Here is a 25082-nt window from a genome sequence, read left to right on the forward strand (position 1 = left end):
CAGTGGGTAAAGCCTCTGCCTTCGGCTTGGGTCCTAGATCCCAGGACGTGGGATCGAGCCCCACTTCGGGCTCTCTGCTCAGCAGGGAGCCTGCTTCCTCCTCTCTCTCTCTGCCTGTCTCTACTTGTGATCTCCATCTGTCATATAAATAAATAAAATCTTAAAAAAAAAAATGATGAAACAGACTGAAAGAAGTCAACTGATCATTCTGCTTACTGATCAAGAAATTCTACAAAATTTCAAAAAAGTAACCAAGTAACAACTCAAATTAGTTCTTCTATTTCTTCACACGTACACAAAGCACACCTGCGTATACCTAAACTTCGAAACTAAAAACCAGAAAAGGCTCAAAAAAGCTCAAGGCTCTGATGGTGGCATTTATCTAAAGCATAGGATGCTATACCTTCACAACAGGTAGTTCAGAAAAACTGACCTAGTTTAAATTTTGACTGATGTCCAAGGTCTCCTCATCTTAGCTACTTTCAATTTGTACCCAAAATGCACTCCAAATTGAAGCAAGAGTCACCCCATCAACTAAAAAAATAAGCCAAGCCTTGTGTTAAAAAAAGGACTCCAGAAAATTAATTGGTCCACCTGTGCTCATGATACCAGCAAGCCAAAGCATTTAAAGAAAAAAACAAGAAGAAAAAAAACCTAAACAAATGTATACCTCCATTTGAAAAATAAAATCTGAACTCAATCAAATGCCCTTGAAGTTTTAACTCTTAGGCAATCCTCGATGGAAACTTAACCCAGAAAAATCTGAAAAGAACCAAACTCTTACAACAGATAAATTTAAAAATCAAAGTAAAATTTCCCCAAAAAGCCTATCATTAGCAATAGGCTCTCAGCTGTGAACTGATAAGCAACCAAAAACCAATTAGTTACATTTCCCTTTAAGTTGCCTGTATATATACATTTATGTATATATTTAAGTTGTACCAAAAACTGCTTACAAATGGCAATTCCTGTGAAGTAGATGATGATGAAGTTCCAGGTAATTCTAGCATGTTTCCTAATGTACTGGTACTGGAGTCTGGATCATCCTGAAAAGATAAATTTATTGAGTTTAATTGCTCTTCTACAGTAACGTTTGTATCTCCTAGTGAAAAGGGGGTTGGGAGAAGGGATGCTTTTGCATTGCTGCCGTCCACTTCATTTCTTTGCTTATTTTTCTGTGTTTCAGTTTGAGGAGCTAATGGCAAGAATGGCGATTTGACTGCACCGTGTCTACTCTCTGATGTGCTGTCTTGTTCATTTCCCATGGCCACGTCTACACCGTTCTCTGATTTAGGCTCATAATTGCAGGTGGCATTGGTCTGAGTTTCCTCAAAGATCTCCTCTATACTCTCATCCTCTGTGACTGGCTGTTCTGGGTCCATTTCAGAATCTACATCTGCATCGTCCACACAAGTAAAATTCTCAAAGTGCAGAAAGCCATTCTTGATAGTCTTTGTTACTTTTACCTGGAGTTCAGGGGAGTTATTACAAGAGGGTTCCTGTTTCATAGCAAGTGCTGTTGGACCACCAGGACTCAAGGAAGTGCAAACAACTGGCGACTGAGCTCTTGAATCACTTTTTTCAGGGTCTTGAAAGGATTCTGATCCATCAGCAGACCCATTTACATACTCTACATTGATCATGGAGGCCAAATCCTGTAGTCTCCGCAGTGGAATGTAACAAGATGGAGAATCTTGTCCATAAGCATTTTGGGATGTTCCACTGGCAGTCGATAACTGCATAGTACACCCATTAAGTGGCTCAGAAAAATTGGATTGACCATTACCGAAAGGGCTGTCCTTGTCTTCAGGGGCATCTAAATTCACTGGGTTGGAAAAGGGCAGCAGACAATTTCTTCTAGATAGTTCACAGGTCTGATCCATCCTGCGCCAGCATCAACCTGGAATCCAAAAACAGCAATTAATCGGAGTTTACATGCCATTTGACTCTGATCTTCAAAATGGCAGCCACTTCTCAAGGCCTAGTGGCCTCGATGCCTTTCTGCTGTACTTCCATGGGCGGAAAAAGTTCCCCAGCTGACGATGGAAAAATGGCCTCGGTGAGCCTCCGCAAACTCCATCTTCCCGGAGCTGGGCAGATCTTGCCACATGCAAACAGCCCGTCCCTTTTTCCTGCACTGCAGACTGGTGGACAGTTGGGCTGAACTAAAATTAAAATCCCTTTGGCAGTAGAAATTCCTAAATCTCAAACAGGAATCGTCCTCCCCATCCCCCGCTGGGGGGGGGGGATCCAGCGGGCGAATCTCCAAAAGGGAGGGGGCTGTAGGGTTCGAGGGGGGTCCCGGACGCTGCACAAAAACGTTACCCCCCCTCCTTCCTGGCTCGCTCGAGCGCAGCGGTCACAATAGCGCTGCACCCTGCGCCCAGCCGGCGCTGAAGCCCTTGCAGCGGCCGTGCCCAGGCCGCAGGCGAGTCGGCCAAAGCGGGTGCACCCCGAACCTCGCCGTCCAGACTGCAGAACTGTTCGGTCCACGGCTGCAAGGCCCAGAGGCCGGGACGCGGCAGGGGAAGAGAAACGGAGGCACCCGGTGAAGCCGAGTCAGGGCAGCAGCAGCTGCTACAGCTTGACAAACATGGCTGCTGCCGACGCCGCCACCGCCGCCGCCTGCCCCGGCCGCGCTCCTTCCCGCAGCCGCGGCAGCACCTCCTGGCCAAGCCGAACGCATTCATCAATATTAAGCAGCAAGCAAAGTTTGCTGCAGGAGGGCCGCTGGCCCCGCGCCCACCAGCCGGCTACCTGAGGGGAGGCGGAGGCCGAGGTGCGCGCGGGAGGCCGGCGGGGCACGGGCCGCGCCGGGAGGAAGTTCGCGGCGGCCCGGCCGGCTAGGCCTGAGCCCGGCTGGTAGTGATGGAGGGGGAGGGGGGCCCGCGGCTACAACGCCGCGGGCCACCAACACCGCGCCGCGCCCGGCCCTCCCCCGCACCCCTCACCTCACGGCCACCACCATCTTCCCCGCCCGGCCACCTCCTCCCTCCTCCTCGCGCCTGCCCGCCACCCACCCCAGCGCACTAGTTACCGTGCCCCGCGCCCCCTCCCGGGCCGGCTGGGGGGAGGGGGTGACCCTCATTACACTGGGGCGCGAGCGGAGCCTTGGGGAGAGAGCGGAGCCGCTCGCCGCACCCCCCTCCCCCCGCGTCTCTCTTCAGGGGAGAAGGCAGCGAGCGCGACCTGCCCCGGCCTATTCCGCCGCCGCCTCCTCCTCCTCACACCCCCACCGCGCGCGCCCCCGCGGCGGCGCGTGCGACCCAGCGCCTCGCGCCGGCCCGCGTGCGGCTGGGGCACCGAGTGCGCGCGCACCCCTTCCCCCACCGCGCGCGCGCGCTCCCTCGCCTCACTCTTCGGGGTTCAGGGCGGGTGAAGTCGGGCTCCCGAGCGCGCCGCCCAATCAGCGGAGCCGCCGCTGCCGCCCCCTCCCCTCCCCTTGCGCGCCCGCTCGCGGCCGGGGCCTACGGGCCGGCCGGGCTGCCCGGGCGGGGCCTGAGGCTGGCTCCCCAGGGGCCTCGCGCGCCTCCCCGGAGTGTCTGGGCCTGCGGGCGTCGTGGGTGACACTCAGATCCCCTAGCCTACCTCGGGGCGCTGTGCCGGCCCCGAGCTGCACACGGCTCCTGCACCCTACCCAACTCGAGCCCCAACCCCGGCGGCACCTGGCCCGGCTGAGGCCTGTCCGACCGCCCCGCCAGCCCCGCTAGGGCCCGCGTCAATCCCGACCTCCATCTTAGGTTACAGCCCGTCTCCCCATCCACTGGGCACCTGCCCTCAGCCCGCTCGGCTCGGCCCGAAGCCAAGGCAACCCCCCTCCTACCGCGGGGCTCACCTGGGGGCTTGGGCTGGGGTCTTCGAGGCCTCAGGCCCCGAGCAGGCGCGGCCGCAGGTGAACCCCCTGCCCGGCCGCACCCCAAACCCACACCACCACCACCACAGACCAAGCTGAGCAGGAAACAAAATGGAGGCAGCAGCTCGGGTCTGCCTCCCCGAGCCAAGCTTGTGCAGCCTCAGGGCTCCCTTCTGCCGCAGGCCCGACGCCCGCGAGGCAGGGGGCTGGCTCGTCCCGGGCAACACAGGCAGCCGCCCTAGAGCAGCGCAGACAGGCCGGGGACTCGGCCCAGCGGGCCCCACAGCCCCTCACCCACCACCCTTTCCCTTCCCCCTCCCCCCCATTTCTCTCCCTCCCCCTGCCCGGCCTTGCGGGATGAGCGGCGACCGGGAGCCGGGTCGGGTCGGGTTACCCGCCCGGGCACTGCTTGCCCTGCCGTAGCCTCGACCGGGGGATGAGGCCAGGCGACCCCCGCGCTGAGCCCACCCCCCGCATCCGAGCCGGACAGCAGCCAGACAGCGCGCCCGCACCTCGGCCTGCCGCCGTGCGGCCCCCGCCCAGTGATGCCGTGTCCCCAGCCCGGGCACCGCCGGGACGAAGCTCCCTCACCACCCCCGGGCCCAGGGGTCCTCGCTGCCTCGGGCGGGGCGAGGGGAGCGCTGGGGGGAGGGGTCCACTAATCCCTGCACCGCCTCCCGCGCCTAGTCTGGGTCTGGGCCTGGCACGGGGACTCGGGCCGCGGCCGCGGGCGGGCGTCAGTAGGTGTGTGCGCGCGGGGCAGGGGACGCGGGCTGGGGGCCCGGAGGGGCCGCGCCTCGCACCGCGGACGCTGCAGTACTCCGCACCCAGGCAGATGGCCCTCTCGTGCCACAGCCACCCAGCGCAGGCCGCCGGCTCCGCAGCCCTGATCCCCCGGGAGCGCGCGCTTCGCCCCTGCGAGCCGGGCTTCGGGACCCCGGCGGAACTGCGTTGGGAGGGCGGACCGCCGGGCTGGCCCAGCAAGGCCTAATGGCCTTATCTTCGGCCGGGTGATGTCTGCTCCCAGGGCGCCTTGGACCTCGAGGCCTGCACCCAGCGCCCCGAGCCCCGCAGCCCTGGCCTGGAGCGGCCACGATGCGTCCAATCATCAAAGACGGCGCAAGGACGGTCAAGGAACCCAAACCCAGCCTCACCCCGGGACTCCGGCCCCCTAGGTCCGTCCCCCAATTCGGCCTGACTCCGTCGCCCCCTGGGCCTGTGCCCCGGCAAAAAGCTCACCGCGGCAGCTAGCTGTTACCTAAAATGCTAAGGGCATCCTCGCTGTTCAGAGAAAACCACGATCTACCGCCATAAAAATCCCGCCTCCTCCAGAAAGCCTTCTGTGATTAGCGCTAACTCCATCTCAAAGCTGAGGGCACCGCCCTCGAGAGCCACGTGACCACCATTCCTCCCTAGGCTTAGTAAATGTGCATAATTATTGCCCCAGTGGAGTGTTTACCCGCAGCCCTTCTCTCTGTTATCCGTGAGCCCACTTGGGGAAAAGGCCGCTTTTGGCCTTGCCCTGCACGGCATCGCCACAGAGATCCCTAAACTCCACCCTTCAGCCTTTCCGGACCTTCACCCCGAGATTGGCCCCGGTAGGCTAGGAGCTCAGCACGCCACTAACCTCCGACTCTCCAAGACCCACAGTCCAGCCATTGGAGGCACACAAGTAAACACAGGCTTAACACGCCGTAAATGCCGGGATGCATGCCCTGCCAAGACAGCAAGCCGACTTTCTTAGAGGGTAGATTCCCCCCTGAAACCAGAGTAATGTCCCCGACCAACATGACCCCAGGGGTTTCTGAGATACTCTCAAGTTTCCCAGGTACAAAGTAAGGTTGGCGGTGTTCTGTGCACTAGGACCAGCCAGAGAAGGGCAGGGTCTACACCCCGGGGTCCTGCCCTACAGGGACCAGCCCTTGTTCTGCAAAGGAGTTGCTCCTACCAACCCGTTCTGGGCAATTCAGTGGGGAAGCTTTAACTGTTTCCTTCTTCACACCTAATAATTTGAGCTAAGCATTTCTGACTGACAGTTATACCCTGCCAATTGCCTCAATTCATCAAGTTTCCTCTCAACCTTTTACTTTCCCACAGACCATCCTGAGAGCTCCAGAGTTGTCCCTGTTTGGCCTTGAGCCAGTCACTTAATAGCCCCAGACCTCAGTTTCCTCATCTGTGGCTTCCAGTGCATAGGCTGGCATGAGGTTTCTCTAAGGTAAAGGCATGTTTGGGGTGCCTGTACAGACTAAGAACCTGATGAGTCCTGAAATGTAATTCATTGCTTCATTCAGCAACCATTTCCTGCATTCTGGGCAATATGCTGGGTGCTGGGAAAACAAAAGATGAGATGCCAGCCTCTGGAAACCCAGGCCTCCGGAAAAGACAGTTAAATAAAGGTGCTAAGGTATGAAGACGTGGTGACCTCTGGACATTACTGTCCTACAGGAAACCCTCTTTCCAACATCCCAGCTCCCAAAAGGAAGAAGTAGGGGCTAAAGGGGGACAGGCAGCTAGGGCGAACAGGCTACTGATGGGCCTTGGAGAGGCTGGAACCCCAGATAAAACCTCTTGGACTTTCCTGCGGTGACCTTGAGGGGCCCTTGCTGCCTCTTAAGTAGAACTTGACTGCAGTGGTCTCAGCTACAACAGCCCCCTCTGGGGACTCCACATCCAGCAGGCCTGGGCCAACCACCAGAACTGTGTCAGTTCTGGATTGAGGAGACCCACAGGACCACATATTGCAGAAGGACACTGGCTCTTGAAGTCAGGGAAGAAGGGACAGGACTCTGTCCTACCCTCCTCATCTTAGCTCAGGGAACTTTTCCGGGCCTATGTCTCCCATTAGAATCAAATACTTGCTAAGTCTACCCTATATACTGGACACAATGCTGGGCACTTGGCTCACATTATTTCCTGAAAGTCTTCAGCAGCCCTGTGAAGAACTGAAGTACAAAAGTTTAAGCTCTTCTGCAAGATCTCAGGGCCTTAACTGTCACCTGGTGTGCTTGGCCTTGTATCTGTTGCTATTAGCTGGCACACAGATCCCATCTGTGAGGGCCCAACACAGTGCCTGCCTCATCCACAGGTGCTCAGGAATTTAAGTGTCAGGAAGTGAGATTACCTTAGCCTCAGTCTCCTTATCTGTGAATTCTGGGTACTGATAATTCCTACCCTGCTGAAATAGAAACCTCTCAAGGCATTTGGCCAATGTACAGTGACCCCCTTGTTTCTTAGAACTGCCCCCCTTTCATTCATTCATTCAGCAGGTATTTATTGAGTTCTCCCCTCACAGACTTGTGAGGAAGGCAGATAAGTGAAAACAAGGTAGAGAGCTGAGCACTAAGAAGCTAAATGTCCTGGGAGTTCTGGGGGTCTCAGGGCCAGTCAGGAAAGCCGTAATGGGCCTCAGGTGAGGATAGGAAAGGCAGGGGTGCCTGACTATGCAGGACCTTATTGTTCAAGTTAAAGAATTTAGGCTTTCTCTAGAGGGTAGTAGGGAACTATGGAAGGTTGAGGAGCAAATTATGGATCACATCTATGCAGTACAAAGCTCACTCTGCCAACAGTGTGCAGAAGAGATTGATACTCTGGAACTACAACCCTGGCCAGGGCCTCGCCTCTGGGATACGCCAGAACTGCCTTGTTCCAGTAACAGTTGTGGCTTCTCCTCCTTTGTGTCAGCTGTTCTCCAAGACACCCTCTCATTTAGTCCTGAGTTGGACACTCTTGTTATCTCCATCTTCCAGAGAGGAAGCATGACTTTGTCAGAGGCAAACTCCTAACCCCATCTCCCAGTTCAAGGTCCTCATCCCTCGAGGACATGAGCATCATCTGCTTTCTGACTAAACAGCCAGGTTTAAGGGGAGGTATGTATATCTTTGATAATTGATCCCAAATGTGAACACCACAACCATCCCTTCTTATAGGTCTAGGAAATGAGAATTCCTTTCTCTTCCCACTCATTGATTTCCCCAGAACTGGATCAGGCTTCTACTCAAGATCAAGGAAGACTTGGCCACATCTGAAAGCCATACAGCTTTCCAGCAATGTTTCCTTTCTACGCCAAATACCAGGTTTCTCTCTGTTAACCTGACCCTGTTGCCTGGCCCCACGGACTCAAATTTCCACCTTCGAGTATCCTTTTTCTCAGACATCCTCTTTTGAAAGCCATGTGTGTGCTGGCCGCTAACCCTTGCCCTTTTGCCCTCATCACTTCCCTGGCTGCCCAGTGGTCTCCCTGTGCCAAGACAGACCACATTTCATCCATCGACATATCCATCTATCTATCTGTCTATGCCCATGCTCCTCCCTCTGCCTTTTCTCCTGCCCAGCAAACTCCTGTTCAACCTTTGGGGTCCAGTTTAGAAGACTCTGCCTCCTGGAACCCTTCCATGATCCCACCCCAGCATGAGCCACTGCAGTAACTATTGGCTTCCGTTATGGTCCCAGCCAGTTGGTAAGCCTCTTACAACAGACTCAGGGCATACATTTCTCTGATCTCCAGTGACCAAGCCCAGGATCGTGAAACTCAGAGTAATTACTAGAGAAACATTTCCTGATGCCTGATCCGTCTCTTCCCCTCTTCTCCAAACTTGTGTCTCCATTAGACAAAAGAATACTGGTTTGAATTAGGGACCAAATGGGTAAAACTTAAACCCTCCTGAAATGAATTCTCAGATGTTTGGGGAACACACATTCCTCTGTGCCAGACAATGCTTTCAGAAACTATAAGACAATCTATAGGAGCTTGAGTCAGAGACATATGGGGTCAAAAATATAAGAGAGCCTATAGGATCTGGAGTAAGAGAACCTATTAAGTTGCACCCTCAGCCCCCAGCCAGGAACTTCTGAACATATTGATTCCAAGGGGAGAAGTGGGAAGTAAAAGAACACTGCTCTGGGGGGATGCCTGTGGCCAATAGAGTGCTTGCACCTTCTACTTGCTTAAGGTTTACCATTTTGCATTCACCTACTAATTATCTCCTTGCATGGAGAGCATAGGATCCGATCTTACAGATGGAATAGAGGCAGGGGCGCCTGGGTGGCTCAGTCTAATGTTAAACGTCTGCTTTCGGCTCAGCTCAGGTCATGATCCCAGGTCCTGGGATCGAGCCCCACATTGGGCTCCTTGCTCCACAGCAAACCTGCTTCTTCTTCTCCCACTCCCCCTGCTTGTCTTTTCTCTCTGTCAAAAATAAATAAATAAAATCTTTTTTAAAAAAGTAAAGAAAAAAACATTTTGGGGGGGGCACCTGGGTGGCTCAGCGGTTAGGCATCTGCCTTTGACTGGGGTCATGATCTGGGCCTCCTGGGATCAAGCCCCCTGGGCTCTCCCTGCTCTCCCACCTCCTCTGTTTATGTTCCCTCTCTTGCTGTCTCTTTCTCTCTCTTTGTCAAACAAATGGATAAAATCTTTTTTAAAAAATGAATAGGGGCCCCTGGGTGGCTCAGTGGGTCAAGCCTCTGCCTTCTGCTCATGACCTGGGATCGAGCCCCACATCTAGCTCTCTGCTCGTTGGGGAGCCTGCTTCCTCCTCTTTCTCTCTCTCTGCCTACTTGTGATCTCTGTCAAATAAATAAGTAAAATCTTTAAAAAAATGAATAAAGTCCTTTAAAAAAACACATTTTTTATTAAATAATCTCTGTGCCCAATGTGAGGCTTGAACTCACCACCCAGAGCTCAAGAATCACATGCTCTACTGACTAAGCCAGCCTGGTGCCCCTGAGATGTGGTCTTTTACTGAGTATAATGTTTTCCAGGTTCGTTCATCTTGTAGCATGTATCAGTACTGCCCTCCTTTTTATAGGCAAATAATTGTCTACTGTATGGGGACACCTGGATGGCTCAGTGGGTTGAGGCCTCCGCCTTTGGCTCAGGTCGTGATCCCAGAGTCCTGGGATCGAGCCCCACATCGGGCTTTCTGCTCAGCAGGGAACCTGCTTCCTCCTCTCTCTCTGCCTGCCTCTCTGCCTACTTGTGATCTCTGTCTGTCAAATAAATAAATAAAATCTTTAGAAAAAAAAATAGTCTACTGTATGACTAGAACACCCTTATTTATCAATTATGTCCGTCAGTTGATGGATATTTGGCTTGCTTCCACTTTGGGACTATACGAACAACGTTACTTTTAACATTTGTGTACAAATTCTTGGGTGAACATATGTTTTTATCTCTTGTGTATATACCTAGGAATGGAGTTGCTGAGCCAGATGGTAACTCCATGTTTAACTCTGAGGAATTTTTTGAAGATGTTATCAAAACGACTGCACCATTTTACATTTCCACTAGCGATGTGCAAGTCTTCCAGTTTCATCCACCTTTACCAATACTTGTTATTATCCACTTTTTAAAGTTTTTTTTTTATTTTTTTGACAGAGAGTGATCACAAGTAAGCAGAGAGGCAGGCAGAGAGAGAGAGGAGGAAGCAGGTTCCCTGCCGAGCAGAGAGCCTGATGCGGGACTCGATCCCAGGACCCTGAGATCACGACCTGAGCTGAAGGCAGAGGCTTAGCCCACTGAGCCACCCAGGTGCTCCAATTATCCACTTTTTTGAGTATAGTTGTTCTAGTATGTGTAAAATGGTATCTCATTGTGATTTTCATTTGCATTTCCCTCATGATGCATCTCTCTAATGACAACGGAGCACCCTTTAGTGTGTTTATTGGCCATTTGTATGTCATTGTTTATCAGATTATTTGTGCAAATTTAAAGTTGGGTAATTTGTTTGGGATGCCTGGGTGGCTCAGCTGGTTAAGCGTCTGCCTTTGACTAAGGTCATGATCCCAGGCTCCTGGGATCAAGTCCCACATCAGGATCCCTACTCAGTGGGGAGCCTGTTTCTCCCTCTCCCTCTACCTGCCACTCCCCTGCTTGTGCTCTCTTTCTCTCTCCCTCTGTAAAATTAATTAATTAATTAATTAATTCTTTTAAAACATTGAGTAATTTGACTTTTTGTTGTTGTTGAGTTAAAAGAGTTCTTCACATAGTCTGGGTACAAGTCCTTTATTGGATATAAGATTTATAAATATTTTCTCTTATTCTGTGGATTGCCTTTTCTTTTTCTAGATAGTATCCTTCAAACTGCAAAATTTTTTCATGTCTGTTCAGTCCAACTTGTCTATTTTTTATTTTGTTGCTGTGTTTTTGGTAATATCTAATAGAAACAATTTCCTGATCCCCGTTCATGAAATTTTACCCTATGTTAACTCCTAAGGGTTTTATAGTTGTTAGCTGTTACATTTAAGACTTTGATCCATTTTAAATTACTTTATAGTGTGAGATAGGAATCTAACTGTTTCTTTTGCATGTGGCTATCCAGTTGTCCCAGCACAATTTGTTGAAGACTGTCTTTCCCCAATGAATGGTCTTGGCACCCTTGTTGAAAAATCAGTTGACCATAGAAGCATGGGTTTATTTTTGAATTCTCAATCTGTTTCATTGACTGATAAACCTATCTTTATGCCGATATTACACAGTCTTCCTAGCCTGATTTTTTTCGGGTGATTCCACACCCCCATCTTTCTCACTGTCTGGAATGGATGCACCAAGAGGTCAGGATGCTTTTACCACTATGTTCCCAATGCCTAGAAAAGGGCCTGATGTGGAGTAGGTACTCAGTAAATTTTGTGGATTGAATAAACAAATCTTTGAGTGAGTATAATGTTATTGGGAAGAAACCATTGAGAGGGGAAGGTTAAAATTACAGGACTGAGAGGTCCCTCAGGTCAAGGAGGTACAATGTGTGTGAATGGGTTGTGGGTGAAGGGATGGGCCCTGGAACAGAGGAGAAATCCCTCATCCTCTAAGAACTTGTAGGGAAAGACAAAGTAGAGTTTCAGCTATGTTTTAGGTGGGAAGAGAAGGAAATTGAGGGAGATCCTACTGCCTCTGTTTTCTTGGAGAAGTTGGAAGTAAGAAGGAAGGGAAGGGCTATAGGCTTAAGGAAGCTAAGGACAGCTGAGTGGCCTCAGGGCCTGAGCCCAGGGTTAGGTCTAAGCAATGGGCATCCTCCACTCATGACTGGATCCCTTCAGGGTTCTGAGGGAGGGTGGGTACCAGAGGGTCAAGGGTGAATGTGAGTTTATGGCTGTGACACCCAGTCTTACAGAAATAGGAGAGGAGCTATACCACTTAGGTTCTTATAGGCAACATTTCCTGAATCCTAAGTGCCAGCACCCTCCCCCGCGACACCCACAGGATAGTGTGAAGTGCTAAGGAGGGTTTAGACATGACTACCTTCTGTGCGTAACTTCTCAAGGCTGGAATAATTTGTGGCAGTGCACCTGGCCAACAAGTTTGGGGTGGGGGCAAAGGTAAGCCATGGGGACCAGCTTGGGGGCAGACATGAGGCCCAGCTAAATGAACCAACATGTCTGTGTCCCCTCACTTTTAAAAAAGATTGGTTGATTGATCGATTGATTGATTTGAGAGAGAGAGAAGGAGTGTGGGGGGGAGGGGCAGAGGGAGAGAAGCTGACTCTCCACCTAGCCCAGAGCCCAGCCCAGAGTTAGGGGTTGGGTGGGGTGGCTTGATCTCATTACCCTGGTATCCTGATCTGAGCCAAACCCAGAAGGTGGGCACTTAACCGACTGAGCCACCCAGGCATCCCTTTACGAAGCATTTCAAAGTGAATTATAGACATTCTGAGATTTCTCACCTGAGCACTTAGCAAACCTCTCCCAAACATGAGGGTGTTGTCTTACATAACCACAATGCCATCTAACAATGATTTTCCAATATCAAATACTCTTTCCCTATTAAAATTTCCCCCCATATCTTTAGTAGGTGTTTTTTCTGACTTATAAATGAATCAAGGATCATATATTGGTCCCTATATTTCTTATGTCTCTTTTAACCTGAAATGCCCCCATGTCATGTTTTCCACGACATTTGGCTTTTGAAGTGACCAGGCCAGTTAACTTGAGAATGCCCCTCGTTCGCAGTTGGCTGATGCTTCTCCTTGGTATCATTTAACCTGTTCCTTTGCCCCTACATTTCCCTTAAAGTGGACGTTAAGTCAGGGGCTTGATTAAATTTAGGTTAAAGTTTTTAGCAAGAATAATGCTAAATAATAAGGCAGATACTGGTATTTTGACATGTTAAGTTTGGGGAGTCCAAGGGACATCAGGGATAGACACCTCACCCTGTCTGCAGCTGGACATACATGTGGTGTGAAGATCTGGAGGAAGAACCAGGCAAAAGAATATACTACAAGGATCATCACAGAGAAGACAGGACTTGAAGCCTTGGTGGGGATGGGAGAGGAAGTGGGAAAACACAGGAAATCTGAGGAGAATCCCAGGGAGTTTCCAGAGGAGTCAGTGGTAAGACAGGATAATGAGATGACCACCTGAGACCTGACAATCAAAATGGTCCCCCTCCTCCCCCAAAATCCTGGGCTCCTTATGTGGAGAGTCAATTTATGGATCTAGAGTTGGTAATAAGCACCATGGGGAGAATTTCAGAGGCCTTAAATTATAGGGCATCTCCAAAATCAAAACTGGAAGCATAGGCTTGGATAGTCAATGAGAAGGTGCTGTTGGTTTCAGGAGGTCTAATTAGTTGTATTAATGAGCCTAACACAAAAAAATAAGTTCAGAAAGGAGGACCTGGGGGACTTTAAGTTGGTGGCATCTCCAGGCCTGCCCAGGGAGGGAGCCCAGCAGGCTGCCAGGGCATATAGGGCCATGATGAGCCTGGGTCTCCAGGCCTGGCAGGAATTGAAGCTAAAACATAGTGACAGAGGCCCCTGCTGCCTTCTATATCCCAGGCCTGTGACAATGAGGATCAGAAACACACTTAAAACACATTGTTACATGATTCCCACGTTCTGGCACCAGCTCCTCACTGTGGCCCACGACTCCTTCCAAGATGTGATCCTGTCTGCAAATAGAGGCTCATCGCCTACCTTATTCCCCTCATTCTCCACCCTTCAACCACACTGACCTCCTTTAGTTCCTGGATGCAGAAGCCCTTGCCCTGTTAGTCCTAGCCTTCTCCATAGTTCTGTGTGGTGGGTCGCTAGTGTGCCAGCTGCCTGTGCTGTTGTCTGAGAGACATCATGCTCTGAAGTTATGAACACAGGCTATGACCCAGAAGGCCTGGTTTGAACCCCCAGCTCTGCCACTTAATAGCTATGAATCTCTCTGTGCCTGTGTTAACTCTCTATAAAGTGGGATTGTGAGAGTTAATATGAGCTTTAAATCGTGCCTGGCACCTGGAGAGTTCTGCAATGGTTATAGTTGTGATTATCATACTGTTCTAATGAGGCTCAAAGAGATCAAGGTCTGCGTAGGCTCTCAGAGCTGGCCTTCAAAGACGTCCTTCCAGTACAGCCTATTGTGTTATAAATATTCCCATCTAACCGCTAAAGTTTTCTGTGTTATAAATCCCATGATTTTGTGTACTCTGTTCTACTACTATTGCTTCTGTAGGTTAAATTTACCCTTGTGAGAGCAAATGAAGGGATTTGGGTGTTAGCAGACTGAAAAGGCATATTGGCACATCCTTATTGACAAGCAGTTTACATTCTACTAATGTAATAGGAATGAAAAATAGCCTTAACACAAGGCTGCATGGGACAAGGATGGTGAGTTCTTTGAGAACAATATCAACAATCATAAAAAATATAACTGGGATGCCTGGGTGGCTCAGTCATTTAAGCATCTGACTTTAGCCTAGGTCAGGATCTCAGGGTCCTGGATCGAGAACCCCTCTTTTGCCTCTGCCCCCCCAACCACCCCCCAAGGCCCCACACTCAGCGGGGAATCTGCTTCTCCCTTTCCCTCTGCCTCTCCCCTCGCTCCTGCTCTCTCTCAAACAAATAAATAAAATTAAAGCCATCTATCTATCTGTCTATCTATCACCTCCAGGCACTGCACTTAACAGTCTTCACCAAAATACCTAGGTGAGTATTAGTAGTCCCATTTTATAGATGAGGAACCTAAGGCTCAACAATATTAAACACCTGTCCTAGGTCACATGGTAAGTGAATGACTTGAATTTGGTTCTATCTTCCACGAAATCACCACTTTGGGGGCACCTGGGTGGCTCAGTGTGTTAGGCGCCTATGACTCTTGATTTCCACTCGGGTCCTGGTCTCCAGTGGTGACAGCGAGCCTTGCAGAGGGTTCAGGGCTGGCAAAGTTGGCTTGGGATTCTCCTTTCCCTTTGACCCTCTCTCCATTTAATAAATAAAATCTTTAAAAATAACAAATCACCGCTTTGGACCGGAGGGCCAAGCATTAGAACCTAGCAGAGAGTAGAAGGATTTAGCAAAGAGGGCTTGGGTTCTTGGCTTCTGGGCGGGCGGAAACAGGGCCTGCTGAGGGAAGGCGGGACACAGCCTCAGGGTTCCCCGCTGCCGGAGGGGATATTTGCACGTGGCCTTCTGCGCCCCGGGCACCACTGCAGTTTGGCACTCAGCTCTGGGAGCCACACGGGGAGCCGCATTCCTAGGAGGGCGCCTCTGATTGGCCGGCTCCGTCAGGTGGGTCCCGCGGACCAATCAGCAGCGGCCAGGCTGCGGCTGCTGGTGGGGCGTGTAGGGGAAGGTGGTCTTTGTTGGGATGTACCCGGAAAAGGAGACACGGGTGATGTTCGGCGTACCCCACATCCAACCGGGTACTCCGCTGGCCCTGCCCAGCCACCAGCCTTTCCCCAGTGCTCCCAGAAGGAGACGGAAGTCCACTGTGCCAGTCCTCCTCTTGGGATTTGGGTTCCGTTCTCAAGCTCCCTGCAGCTTTTGTGTGTCTTGCTCCTCTTGCTTCCCCCGGAGCTCCAACCTTGCGGTCTTCTTGCTCCTTCCTGGCGGCCCACGAACAGTGTAGTCTCTCTCTTGGGAGAAAAACCCAGCGCTCCTCTACCCAGACTCTGCTTTTTCTCCCCACCACTGCCTCTGGCCTCCCTTCCTCATCTCCTCCCTCATCTTCCTGCAGTCTGTCTGCATATCACCAACAGCCCCACTTTGACCAAATCTGGTGGCGTTTCATACTCTTTGCTGCTGCACTTCTGGGAGCATTGGACTCTGTTGACGTTTGGAACCGAAACGGCTTCCAAGGACTCCCACTCTTGTCTGTTACCCCTCCTATCAAGCCTTTCTCGATGTATTCACAGCGCCGGGATGCCTCCCAATTTCCCAGCCCGGCAAGCAGGCTCACTTGGCTGATCAATTACCCAGTCTCCCTGAGGGATGTCACCTACTCACCATTCCCTAAATGCCAGCAGTGCCTGAGTCTCAATTTCAAGTCTAGATTTGTCTCAGAGCTCCAAACTCATTACCTGCATGTCTTGGGTCCCTCAGGCTCAAGGTAGATCATTCACTCGATATTATTAAGTGACGTGCTCATTTATAATATAAGTATATAAATATTTGTTGTTGTGTGCCAAAAATTGTCTCCTGTGACCACACAGTAGATGTTCTCATTACTATGTGGTGATTTCATGTAGGAATGAATGTCTGGCAAAGTGCCTGGCACAGAGGAGGTGCGCAAAGTTGCCTCACCCCTCATCCTGGTTCCTCTCTATTGCAGGGATGGAAACAGGCCCATCACCTCCCCTCCAGAAAAGAAGCCACACTTCAGAGAGAGAAAACCAAAGTGAAAGTCCTCCTCGTCCTTTACTATTTCTCTACTAGAGTAGTCTAATCTGTAGACTCAGCAAAGGCAGCACTGCCCTAGGGATGGGAGCAGGAGCTCTTAGAGGAACCTAGAAGACTGGTACTTGGCTCTGGTTTTTACTGAAAGGGACGGTAAGGAGGACTTTCATGTTACGCTATTGCCACCGTGTGACCAGCTGGGGAATTCCATATGTAGGTTCTCCAGCCTGGGAAGGGCTAACTGAATTCAGGTTCTCTGAGGACTGAGGAATGTGTCCCTTGCTGCCGGTGTCTTCCTCTACTGTCCTGGCTCCTTTGGGCATCCAAAGCCAGTGCTGTCATCTGTGGAGGAGGAAGCATCTCACCCCTGGGTTTAGGAACAATCCGTGCTTCTCTGACTCTGAAACTTTTGGGGGCTTCTCAGTGTGGCATTCAAGGCCCTACAGAGCTGGTGCCCTTGACACCTGCTCTGTGCTTTGAACTCAGGATGACCTAGCTCAGGACCCACCCTGAGATGCTTTCTCTGCTTTCTTCTCCCTTCCTAGCCACCCCCTCCTTCACCCTCCCCCAACCCTCCACAGTCTTTTTTTTTTTGTCCTTCCCCTGATTCAGGAGCCTGAATACACCTCCCCAATGAGCATGTTAAGTTTCTGGGACAGTATTAATGTGAACAACAGTTTTTTACTGAGCACTACTGTGTGCCTGGTGCTGTGCTGGGCCCCTTATGAGCATTTATTCCATATATTCCCCATAGAGCAGTTTGCTATGATTATTCCAGTTTTGTAGAAGAGGATGCTGAGGCAGAGAATGGTAAAGGTAAAGCCAGTGATCAGGTGACAGAGCCCTGCCTGTAACTGCTAGGCACATAGTGTGGTGGAAGAGGCAGACTCTCGTTCAAATCCCATCTCTGCCACTCACTACTGACTTCCTAACATTGAGACCACTGTCCTGTCCTGCTCTAAAATGGAATGGCAGGCTGCCTCTCTGCCTACTTGTGACCTCTGTCTGTCAAATAAATAAATAAATAAAATCTTTAATAAAAAATAAATAAAAAATAAATGGGATGGCAGGGCTGCCTGGGTGGCTCTGTCGGTTAAGTGTCTGACCTTGAATTTCGGCTCAGGTTATGATCTCAGGGTCATGAGATCAAGCCCCCAGTCATGCTCCTTGCTGGCTCCTCCCTCTACCTCTGCCCCTACCCCCCCTGTCCCCCCAAATAATAAAATAAAATGGGATGGTAGGTCCCACAATACACAGTTTCTGGCTCTGAGGGGCAGGCAGCATTGGAAATCTTAACACTAGGAGATGAGAAGTTGGGTCAGGGGTTGCATCAGGCAGCCCGAGCTGGTGTGGAGCACACTGGGGTAAGTGGGGGTCCTGTCTGGGAGGCTACAGCCAATGACAGGGAGCCCCAGTTCAAAATCCAGACAGTGAGAAGTAGGGGCACAAGTCCCCATCATTTCCCATGTATGCAACCCCTACATATCCTCCCCACACCCACTTTAGCCTATTCCGTGCCTTACTCTCTTGGCAATCTCATGTGGGTCTTTCCATACACACATCTGATCATGTCCTTTGCCTCAGAAAATTATGTCATTCACCAGGAACTCAATCCTTTACCCCAGCCTGTGAGCCATGTGGGGGTCGGTGGCTGCAGCCCTGCCAGCTCTGTCAATCTCTCTGGTCTCTAGTCCCCTGCCATTTCTTTGAAAGCATTGTAGGCCTTTGCACAGGCTGTTTCCACTGCCTCTTCCCTCTCCTCTTTGCCTAGTTCATATCAGGGTGCTAGAAGATCTCCTCCTGGAGGAAGGGGAATTTGAGACCTGAAAGAGGACTAGGAATTTAGAAAATCACTAGGGAGCAGGAGAGTGTTCTAGGAAGAGAGAACAACCTGTGAAAAGGGATGGAGATGTAGGGATGCAGGGTAGGGAAGAAGGGAGGACAGAGGGAGGAAGCTGGGATCGAAACTAAAAGGAATGAAGGCCAGGGCCAAATCTTCAAATGCTTTGTTAAAGAGCCTGGACCCAGGGGCCCCTGGCTGGTTCTGTAGGAAGAGTAGGAAACTCTTGGTCTCAAGATTGTGAGTTTGAGCCCCCACGTCGGATATACCATGTTAGGTAAAAAATAAGTAAATAAACTTTCAAAAATGGGGCGCCTGGGTGTCTCGGTTAAGCATCTGCCTTCAGCTCAGGACATGTTCTCGGGGTCCTGGGATCGAGTCCTGTGTTAGACTCAGCAGGAGTCGGCTTCTCCCTCTCCCTCAGTCCACCCCACTCATGCTCTCTCTATCTCTCGTGCTCTCTTTTCTCAAATAAACAAAATCTTTATTAAAAAAAAAAAAAAAGTTCAGGCCTGATCCTGAGGGCAGTGGAAGGTTTTGTTTTGTTTTTTCCAGTGGAAGGTTTTTGAGCAGGGATAATTATAGCAGTTTTATCTACCTGGGTATGGTGGAGAGGGTCTTGTTAGCACTATTCTGAAAAATACAGCACCCAGAACTGAATGGGTGCTCTAGGAAAGACCTGATCACCACCAGCAGGGGAAGACACCTCTTCACAGGATCCCTAAATGAAATGTCTATAGGGATAGCCCAAGGCCCCCCACCCTACTCTGCAGGAGGAGGAAGTGGGATGCTGCACTTCTTGTGGCTTCCAGCAGGTGGCACCATCACCCAGTGTGTCCCCCTCTGCTCTACTCCCTGTGCTGGAGACCCCTCCCTGGGCACAATTGTAAGGTAGAGACCACAGATGAAGAGGTGGATGAGGAAAGGAAAGCCAAGGGTTGAGGCTGGGGAGGTTGGGATGCAAGCCCTAAGGATGGGGGAGTTAGGGTGGTATTGGTACTCTGTTGCATTTTTTCAGATTCAAGAGCAGCACATTGGTCTGACAGATTTTTCATCATTATCTCCCTTGCTTGCCTCCTTGCCTGAGCTGAGTCAGGATCAGTTACCACTGTAGATTCTCAGAGCTGCAGACAATTGGCCTTGAGATTCTGTGTTTAGTTAGCACTTTCCTGGGAGTTGGTTTAATGTCCCTCAATACTTCTAGATTTTACTTCAGGACAGCAAACTTTCTTCATCACAGGGTATATACCCAGTGAGTAGAATGGCACCTGGCCTGAGTAGGTGCTCAATAAACGTTGGTTGATTTACTGGGCCTTCTGGCCCCCAGTGCACACGCGTGCACACACACACACACTCAGACCCAGGTCACCTCCTCTGGAAGTATCACTGACCTCTCACTGGGGCGCCTGTTGCTCATCCGCTTCATTCCTTTTTCTTTTTTTTTCTTTTTTTAAGATTTTATTTATTTATTTGAGAGAGAGAGAGCATGAGAGTTGAGAAGGTCAGAGGAAGAAGCAGACTCCCCATGGACCTGGGACCCCGATGCGGGACTGGATCCCAGGACTCCAGGATCATGACCCAAGCCAAAGGTAGTTGCCCAACCAACTGAGCCACCCAGGTGCCCCCATTCCTTTGTTTTTAAGTCCTTTTATCTTCATCCCCATTCTTATCACCCTGTTGCTTAGTCAGTTGTGCTAATGATTTTGCGTGTGTTCTCATGTGTGTTTTTTTTGTCATTTCTTTCGTGGGATGGACCTGGGATTGTCTACAACCCATGCCCAGCCTTCCTATGTAGTCATTTTTGAAGACTGAGAGTGGGGGGGGTGTACAATCAGGGCAAAATGGCTAGATTATAGGGTATGTTTGTATATAATTAGCTGAAAGCTCCCAGACAGCTCTGGGATGGTTACACCTCCAGTCCCGAAGGGGTCCCTCTATTCCTACCAACACCTGGCATTCTCCAGCTTCCTAACTTACATCAGTCTCATAGGTGCAAAATGAGAGCATCTCTTGAACTGACTCTTCTTGAGGGTTTGGATCTTCTCACATGCTTGTTGACCTCTGTGTAACCTTGTCAGTCAATTATTTTGTCATACGCTCTTTGTATTTGTATTTTGAGGTATGTCTTTTTCTTGTAGATGTACAGTCCTTTCTTTGTTATTGGCCCCTTGTCTCCCATGCTATCCTCAACCCAGTGTGCAGGAATGCTGCTTATGAGCGGATACCCTGAGCTTCTCCTTTTTTTTGAGAGAGAGAGAGAGTATGTGAGAGCAAGCAAGTGGGGGGGCAGAGAGAGAGGGAGAATCTTTATTTTATTTTATTTTATTTATTTGGCACAGAGAGAGAGAGAATGAGTGAGCGCATGAGTGGGGTGAGGGGCAGAGGGGAAGCAGGCTCTCAGCTGAGCAGGGAGCCCCATGTGGGGGTTGATCTTGGGACTCAAGGATCATGACCCGAGACAAAGGCAGATGTTCAACTGACTGAGCCACCCGGGCGCCCCTACCTTTTTTTTAATATTTTATTTATTTATTTGAGAGAGAAAGTGAGACAGTACAAACAGAGGGGAGAGGCAGAGGGAGAGGGAGAAGCAGGCTTCCCGCTGAGCAGGGAGCCTGATCCCGGGGCTCTATCCCAGGACTCTGAGACCATGACCTGAGCTAAAGGTACTTAACCAACTGAGCCACCCAGGCACCCCAGGGGAGACTGAATCTTAAGCAGGCTCCATGCCCAGTGAGGAACCAGATGTGGAGCTTAATCTCATGACCATGAGATCACACATGAAGTCAGAGTGGGATACTCAACCAACTGCGCCCCTTAGGAATTCCCCCACCCCCTTCCCCAGAGACTGTTCTTTAAGGGTAATGACAGTCCTGAGGCCTTCCTGAGTTTACAGCTCCACATCAGGACTGGGCCTCAGGTCAGAGGATGGGTTGAGCATTCCTCTGTGGATACTGTGGGGCTCATTACTGTGGTCCCCTCAAGGAGGCTATGTATACACAGCAGGGGCATTGTCTCAGCTCCCAAAAGACTTGGGAGGACTCTGAAATCAGCTTGCCAGTTTGGGATTTGAATTTTGAGTTTGGGAAATTCATTTAACATGTCCTCATTGAACTCCATGAACATCTATGGAGCACTTCCTTGTAGACGTTTGAGGCATGGCTGTGGACAGAACAGCCTCCCAGCTTTTCAGAGCTCACCTTCTAATGAGGTAGCAGCTACTAAAGAATGAACAAATAAGATAATTATAGAAGAAAACAAACAAAGGGCTAAAATATGGAATAACAGAGGGAGGACTTTAGCCAGAGTGGTCAGGAGAGGCCACTCTTAGAAGGTAACCTTTGTTCTGAGAGCCAGCCAGAAGAACCAGGGGACTAGCATTCCAGGCACAGAATTGCAAGTGCAAAGGCCCTGAGGTTTGTGTGAACTTGGGGTGATGCAAAAAGAGAAAGACGATCACTGGGTCTGGAGACTAGATGGAGGATGGGTAAGTGAGGGGCTTGGAGAGTGGGGGCAGCAGTCAGTTCAGGTTGTGTCTAGTGGGCCTTGATTCCAGCCTGAGCTGCTGTGCGAAGCAGGGAGGAGGACAGTGTAGCTGTTTAGGAGAGTGCTGGGCCCTAGAGGCTCTCAAACTGGCTCTGGGGCAACCTGAGGTTTGGGCCAGGCAGCCTTGGAAGCTGGTGTGTATGCAGAGAGGATACTTTTCTTCTCTGGTATTTTTTTTTTTTTTATAAGAAAGAATTTCTGGGGCACCTGGGTGACTCAGAGGGTTGAGCCTTTGCCTTCAGCTCAGGTCATGATCCTGGGATGCTGAGATGGAGCCCTGCAATGGGCTCTCTGCTCAGCAGAGAGCCTGCTTCCACCCCCCTCTCTGCCTGCCTCTTTGCCTACTTGTGATCTCTTTGTCAAATAAATAAATAAAATCTTAAAAAAAAAATAAAAAAGGAAAGGATTTCTAGGGACGACTGGGTAGCTCAGTGGGTTAAAGCCTCTGCCTTCCGCTCAGGTCATGATCAGGTCATGATCCTGGGGTCCTGTGATGGATCAAGCCTTGAATTGGGCTCTCTGCTCAGCAGGGAGCCTGCTTCCCCGCCCCTCCTCTGCCTGCCTCTCTGCCTACTTGTGATCTCTGTCAAATAAATAAATAAAATCTTTAAAAAAAAAAAAGAATTTCTATTTTTAATTTTTGTGAACAAGTAATGCAGGTACAAAAAATAAAAAGAAACAAAGGGCCTTCCCTGCCCCCACCCCAGCCACCTAGTTCCCTCCCCAGAAGCTGCCATCGTGACCACTTGCCCAGCGTTTCTGAGGAAATGCATCCCCACAACCTTAGGCACATATTTCATATGGATGCGAATGCACTATGCACACTGCTTGTACCTCAGATTTTCCTCTCAGCAGTGTGACTTGGGGGAGAATTCCCCACCCAGCCCTCAGAGCAGCCCCTTTGTGAAGGCCCGAGAGCTGTGCTGTCAATACACAGCTCTTTAAGTTAACTAAAATAGGGGTGCCCTGGTGGCTCAGTTGGTTGAGCGTCCAACTCTTGGTTTCCACCTGGGCTGTGGCATGGGGCCCCCATCAGGCTCTGCGCTCTATGCAGGAGGGGGCTGCTGGCTATGCTCCCGCCTTCTCCCTCTGCTCCTGCCCCTGCTCATGTGCACATTCTGTCTCTCTCTCAACATGGTTAGATCTTTAAAAAAGTAATAGTAAATGAACTAAAATTAAATAATCAGCTCCTCAGTCAGCGGAGCCACATTTGGCTAGTGGCTACTGTCTTGGACAGCACAGATCTAGAACATTTCCATCGTTGCAGAAAGTTCTGTTGGACAGTGCAGCTCTAGGGAATTCCATTCCATCATTGTTTATTTTTAACCTGTCTTCAGGGGTTGCTGGGAAGGGACCCATACCCACAGGGGTAGAAACTCAGCTGTACTGGTGACGCTATCCTCAGCATATGCAGTAGGTCCCCCAGCAATAATCACAAAAATCTTGGTCCTCCAGGAGCCAAGACCCATTTCATTTTAAAGATTTTAGAGCTGTGCTCCTGAAATGGGTCACACTGTCTCAGCCCTGCCAGCCAACCCCCTCTTCTGGGCTTCTGTTGTTTAAGGAAAGGGCCTATGTGGTTGGGAACCACAGTGTCACCCTTATCAAGTCATTCAGTTATTTGACAAGCCTTAGGGTGGCCTGCTCTGCACTGGGCCTGAGTTCCCGGCGTGGGGGGGGGGGGCTGGTGGAGCCAGAGAGGCCCCTGTCCTGAGTGGGACAGAAAGGGACATAAATGGGTCATACTAGTTGTTCATAGAGGCAGAATGTCTCGGCTGCACTGTGAGGTCAGTGTGGGCTTTCTGGAGGAGGGGATAAGTGGGCTGAGTCCTGAAGGGCACAAGGGTGACCTGGGGTTCGAGAGCTGCGCGGGGCCCTCAGCCATACTAGGTAGGGAAGTTGGTGAGATCAGTAGGGACCTGTCAGGCTGGGCCCACGCACCCACACAAGAACATGAGCCTGGCATTGGGGGGCCCGGAAGGAGCTGGTGCTATGGAATGTGAGCAGCCACCGGTTTGGGGAGGATGTGGGAAAAGCCTGGGTGTGTTCAGCTGTTGGCAATTTCACGCCCCCTCCTCAGCCACTTCTTGGGGACAGGCCCCAGCCGTGGGGCCCAGATGCCGACAAAGGTCAGATTTCCACAGCAAGAGCATACAAGGAGATTTCCTCCAGAGGGGAACCCTCTCCCCTCAGAGAGCTGCAGCTGCCTCGAACACATACTCTGGGATTAGGTTAAATCCTATAGCAGGTGGAGGAGTGGGAGGAGAGACCCCCAGTCAGAGAGCCGGAGTGTGGGAAGGGTGGGTAGTAGCCGGCCTAGGGTGCTCACCTGACTGTGTCTGTACTGGGGAACGGGCGTCTTTATTTTCCTTCGGCACTGTACTGTGCCTCAGTTCTGCCAGGTGAGGCCCTGGGTTTCAGGGGGCAGGAAAAGTATCTATAAATGAGATCAAGGGCTATACAAGCAGGAAGGGGAGGGGAGTATGCAAGAAGACTCAGAAGAATGGGGCCGTTTCAAACCCTGGAGTCCAGAGGTAGTGGGTACAAGGGGTTGTTTTTAATTGAAAATCTTTTGAGCCATTGGAATTTTGGGTTAAATTGTTTAAACTGTGAATGCCTCTTTAAAACTGTGGTGTCCAGGGGCATCTGGCTGGCTTAGTTGGTAGAACATGTGACTCTGATCTCGGGGTTGTGAATTCGAGCCCATGTTGGGTGTGGAGATTACTTAAAAAAATAAAAATCTTTAAAAAAAAATAAATAGGGGTGCCTGGGTGGCTCACCCAATGAAGCATCCAACTCTTGATCTCAGCTCAGATCTTTTTTCTTTTCTTTTTTAAGATTTTATTTATTTGTTTACCAGGGAGAGACACAGCGAGAGAGGGAACACAAGCAGGGGGACCAGGAGAGGGACAGCAGGCTCCTGCCGAGCAGGGAGCCCGATGCGGGGCTCGATCCCAGGACCCTGGGATCATGACCTAAGCTAAAGGGAGATGTTTAATGACTGAGCCACCCAGGTGCCCCTCAGCTCAGATCTTGATCCAGGATTGTGAGTTCAAGCCCTGCGTTGGGCTCTACATTGGGTGTGAGAGGCTACTTAAAAAAAATAAATAAAACAGGGGCTCCTGCGTGGCTCAGTCAGCTGATCATCCAACTCTTGGTTTCAGCTCAGGCTGTGACCTCTGGGTCATGGGGCTCACACTGAAGGTGGAGGCCACCTGAGATTCTCTCTCTCTCTCTCCTTGCCTAT

General features: G+C 50.6%; 1 protein-coding gene across 8 annotated transcripts in view; it reads right to left on the reverse strand.

Annotated features, from left to right (window-relative positions):
- NSD1 (nuclear receptor binding SET domain protein 1) overlaps window positions 1-3958 on the reverse strand; it is a 146768-nt gene extending 142810 nt beyond the window's left edge. For 2 of the 8 annotated variants that reach the window (XM_045075569.1, XM_045075570.1), the window contains exons 1-3: window positions 3038-3346; window positions 1787-1900; window positions 957-1046 (exon numbers count right to left, since the gene is read on the reverse strand). In XM_045075569.1, coding sequence (XP_044931504.1) covers window positions 957-1046; window positions 1787-1816 — 120 coding nt within the window. In that variant the 5' untranslated portion in view covers window positions 1817-1900; window positions 3038-3346. The other 6 variants (XM_045075568.1, XM_045075567.1, XM_004737496.3 and 3 more) reach the window with 6 other exon arrangements.
- Window positions 3959-25082: the final 21124 nt, after the last annotated feature.

The sequence above is a fragment of the Mustela putorius genome, unplaced genomic scaffold, assembly GCF_011764305.1.
Source record: "Mustela putorius furo isolate JIRA1106 unplaced genomic scaffold, ASM1176430v1.1 tig00000145_pilon_pilon_pilon, whole genome shotgun sequence".
In the NCBI taxonomy this organism is placed as follows: Eukaryota; Metazoa; Chordata; class Mammalia; order Carnivora; family Mustelidae; genus Mustela; species Mustela putorius.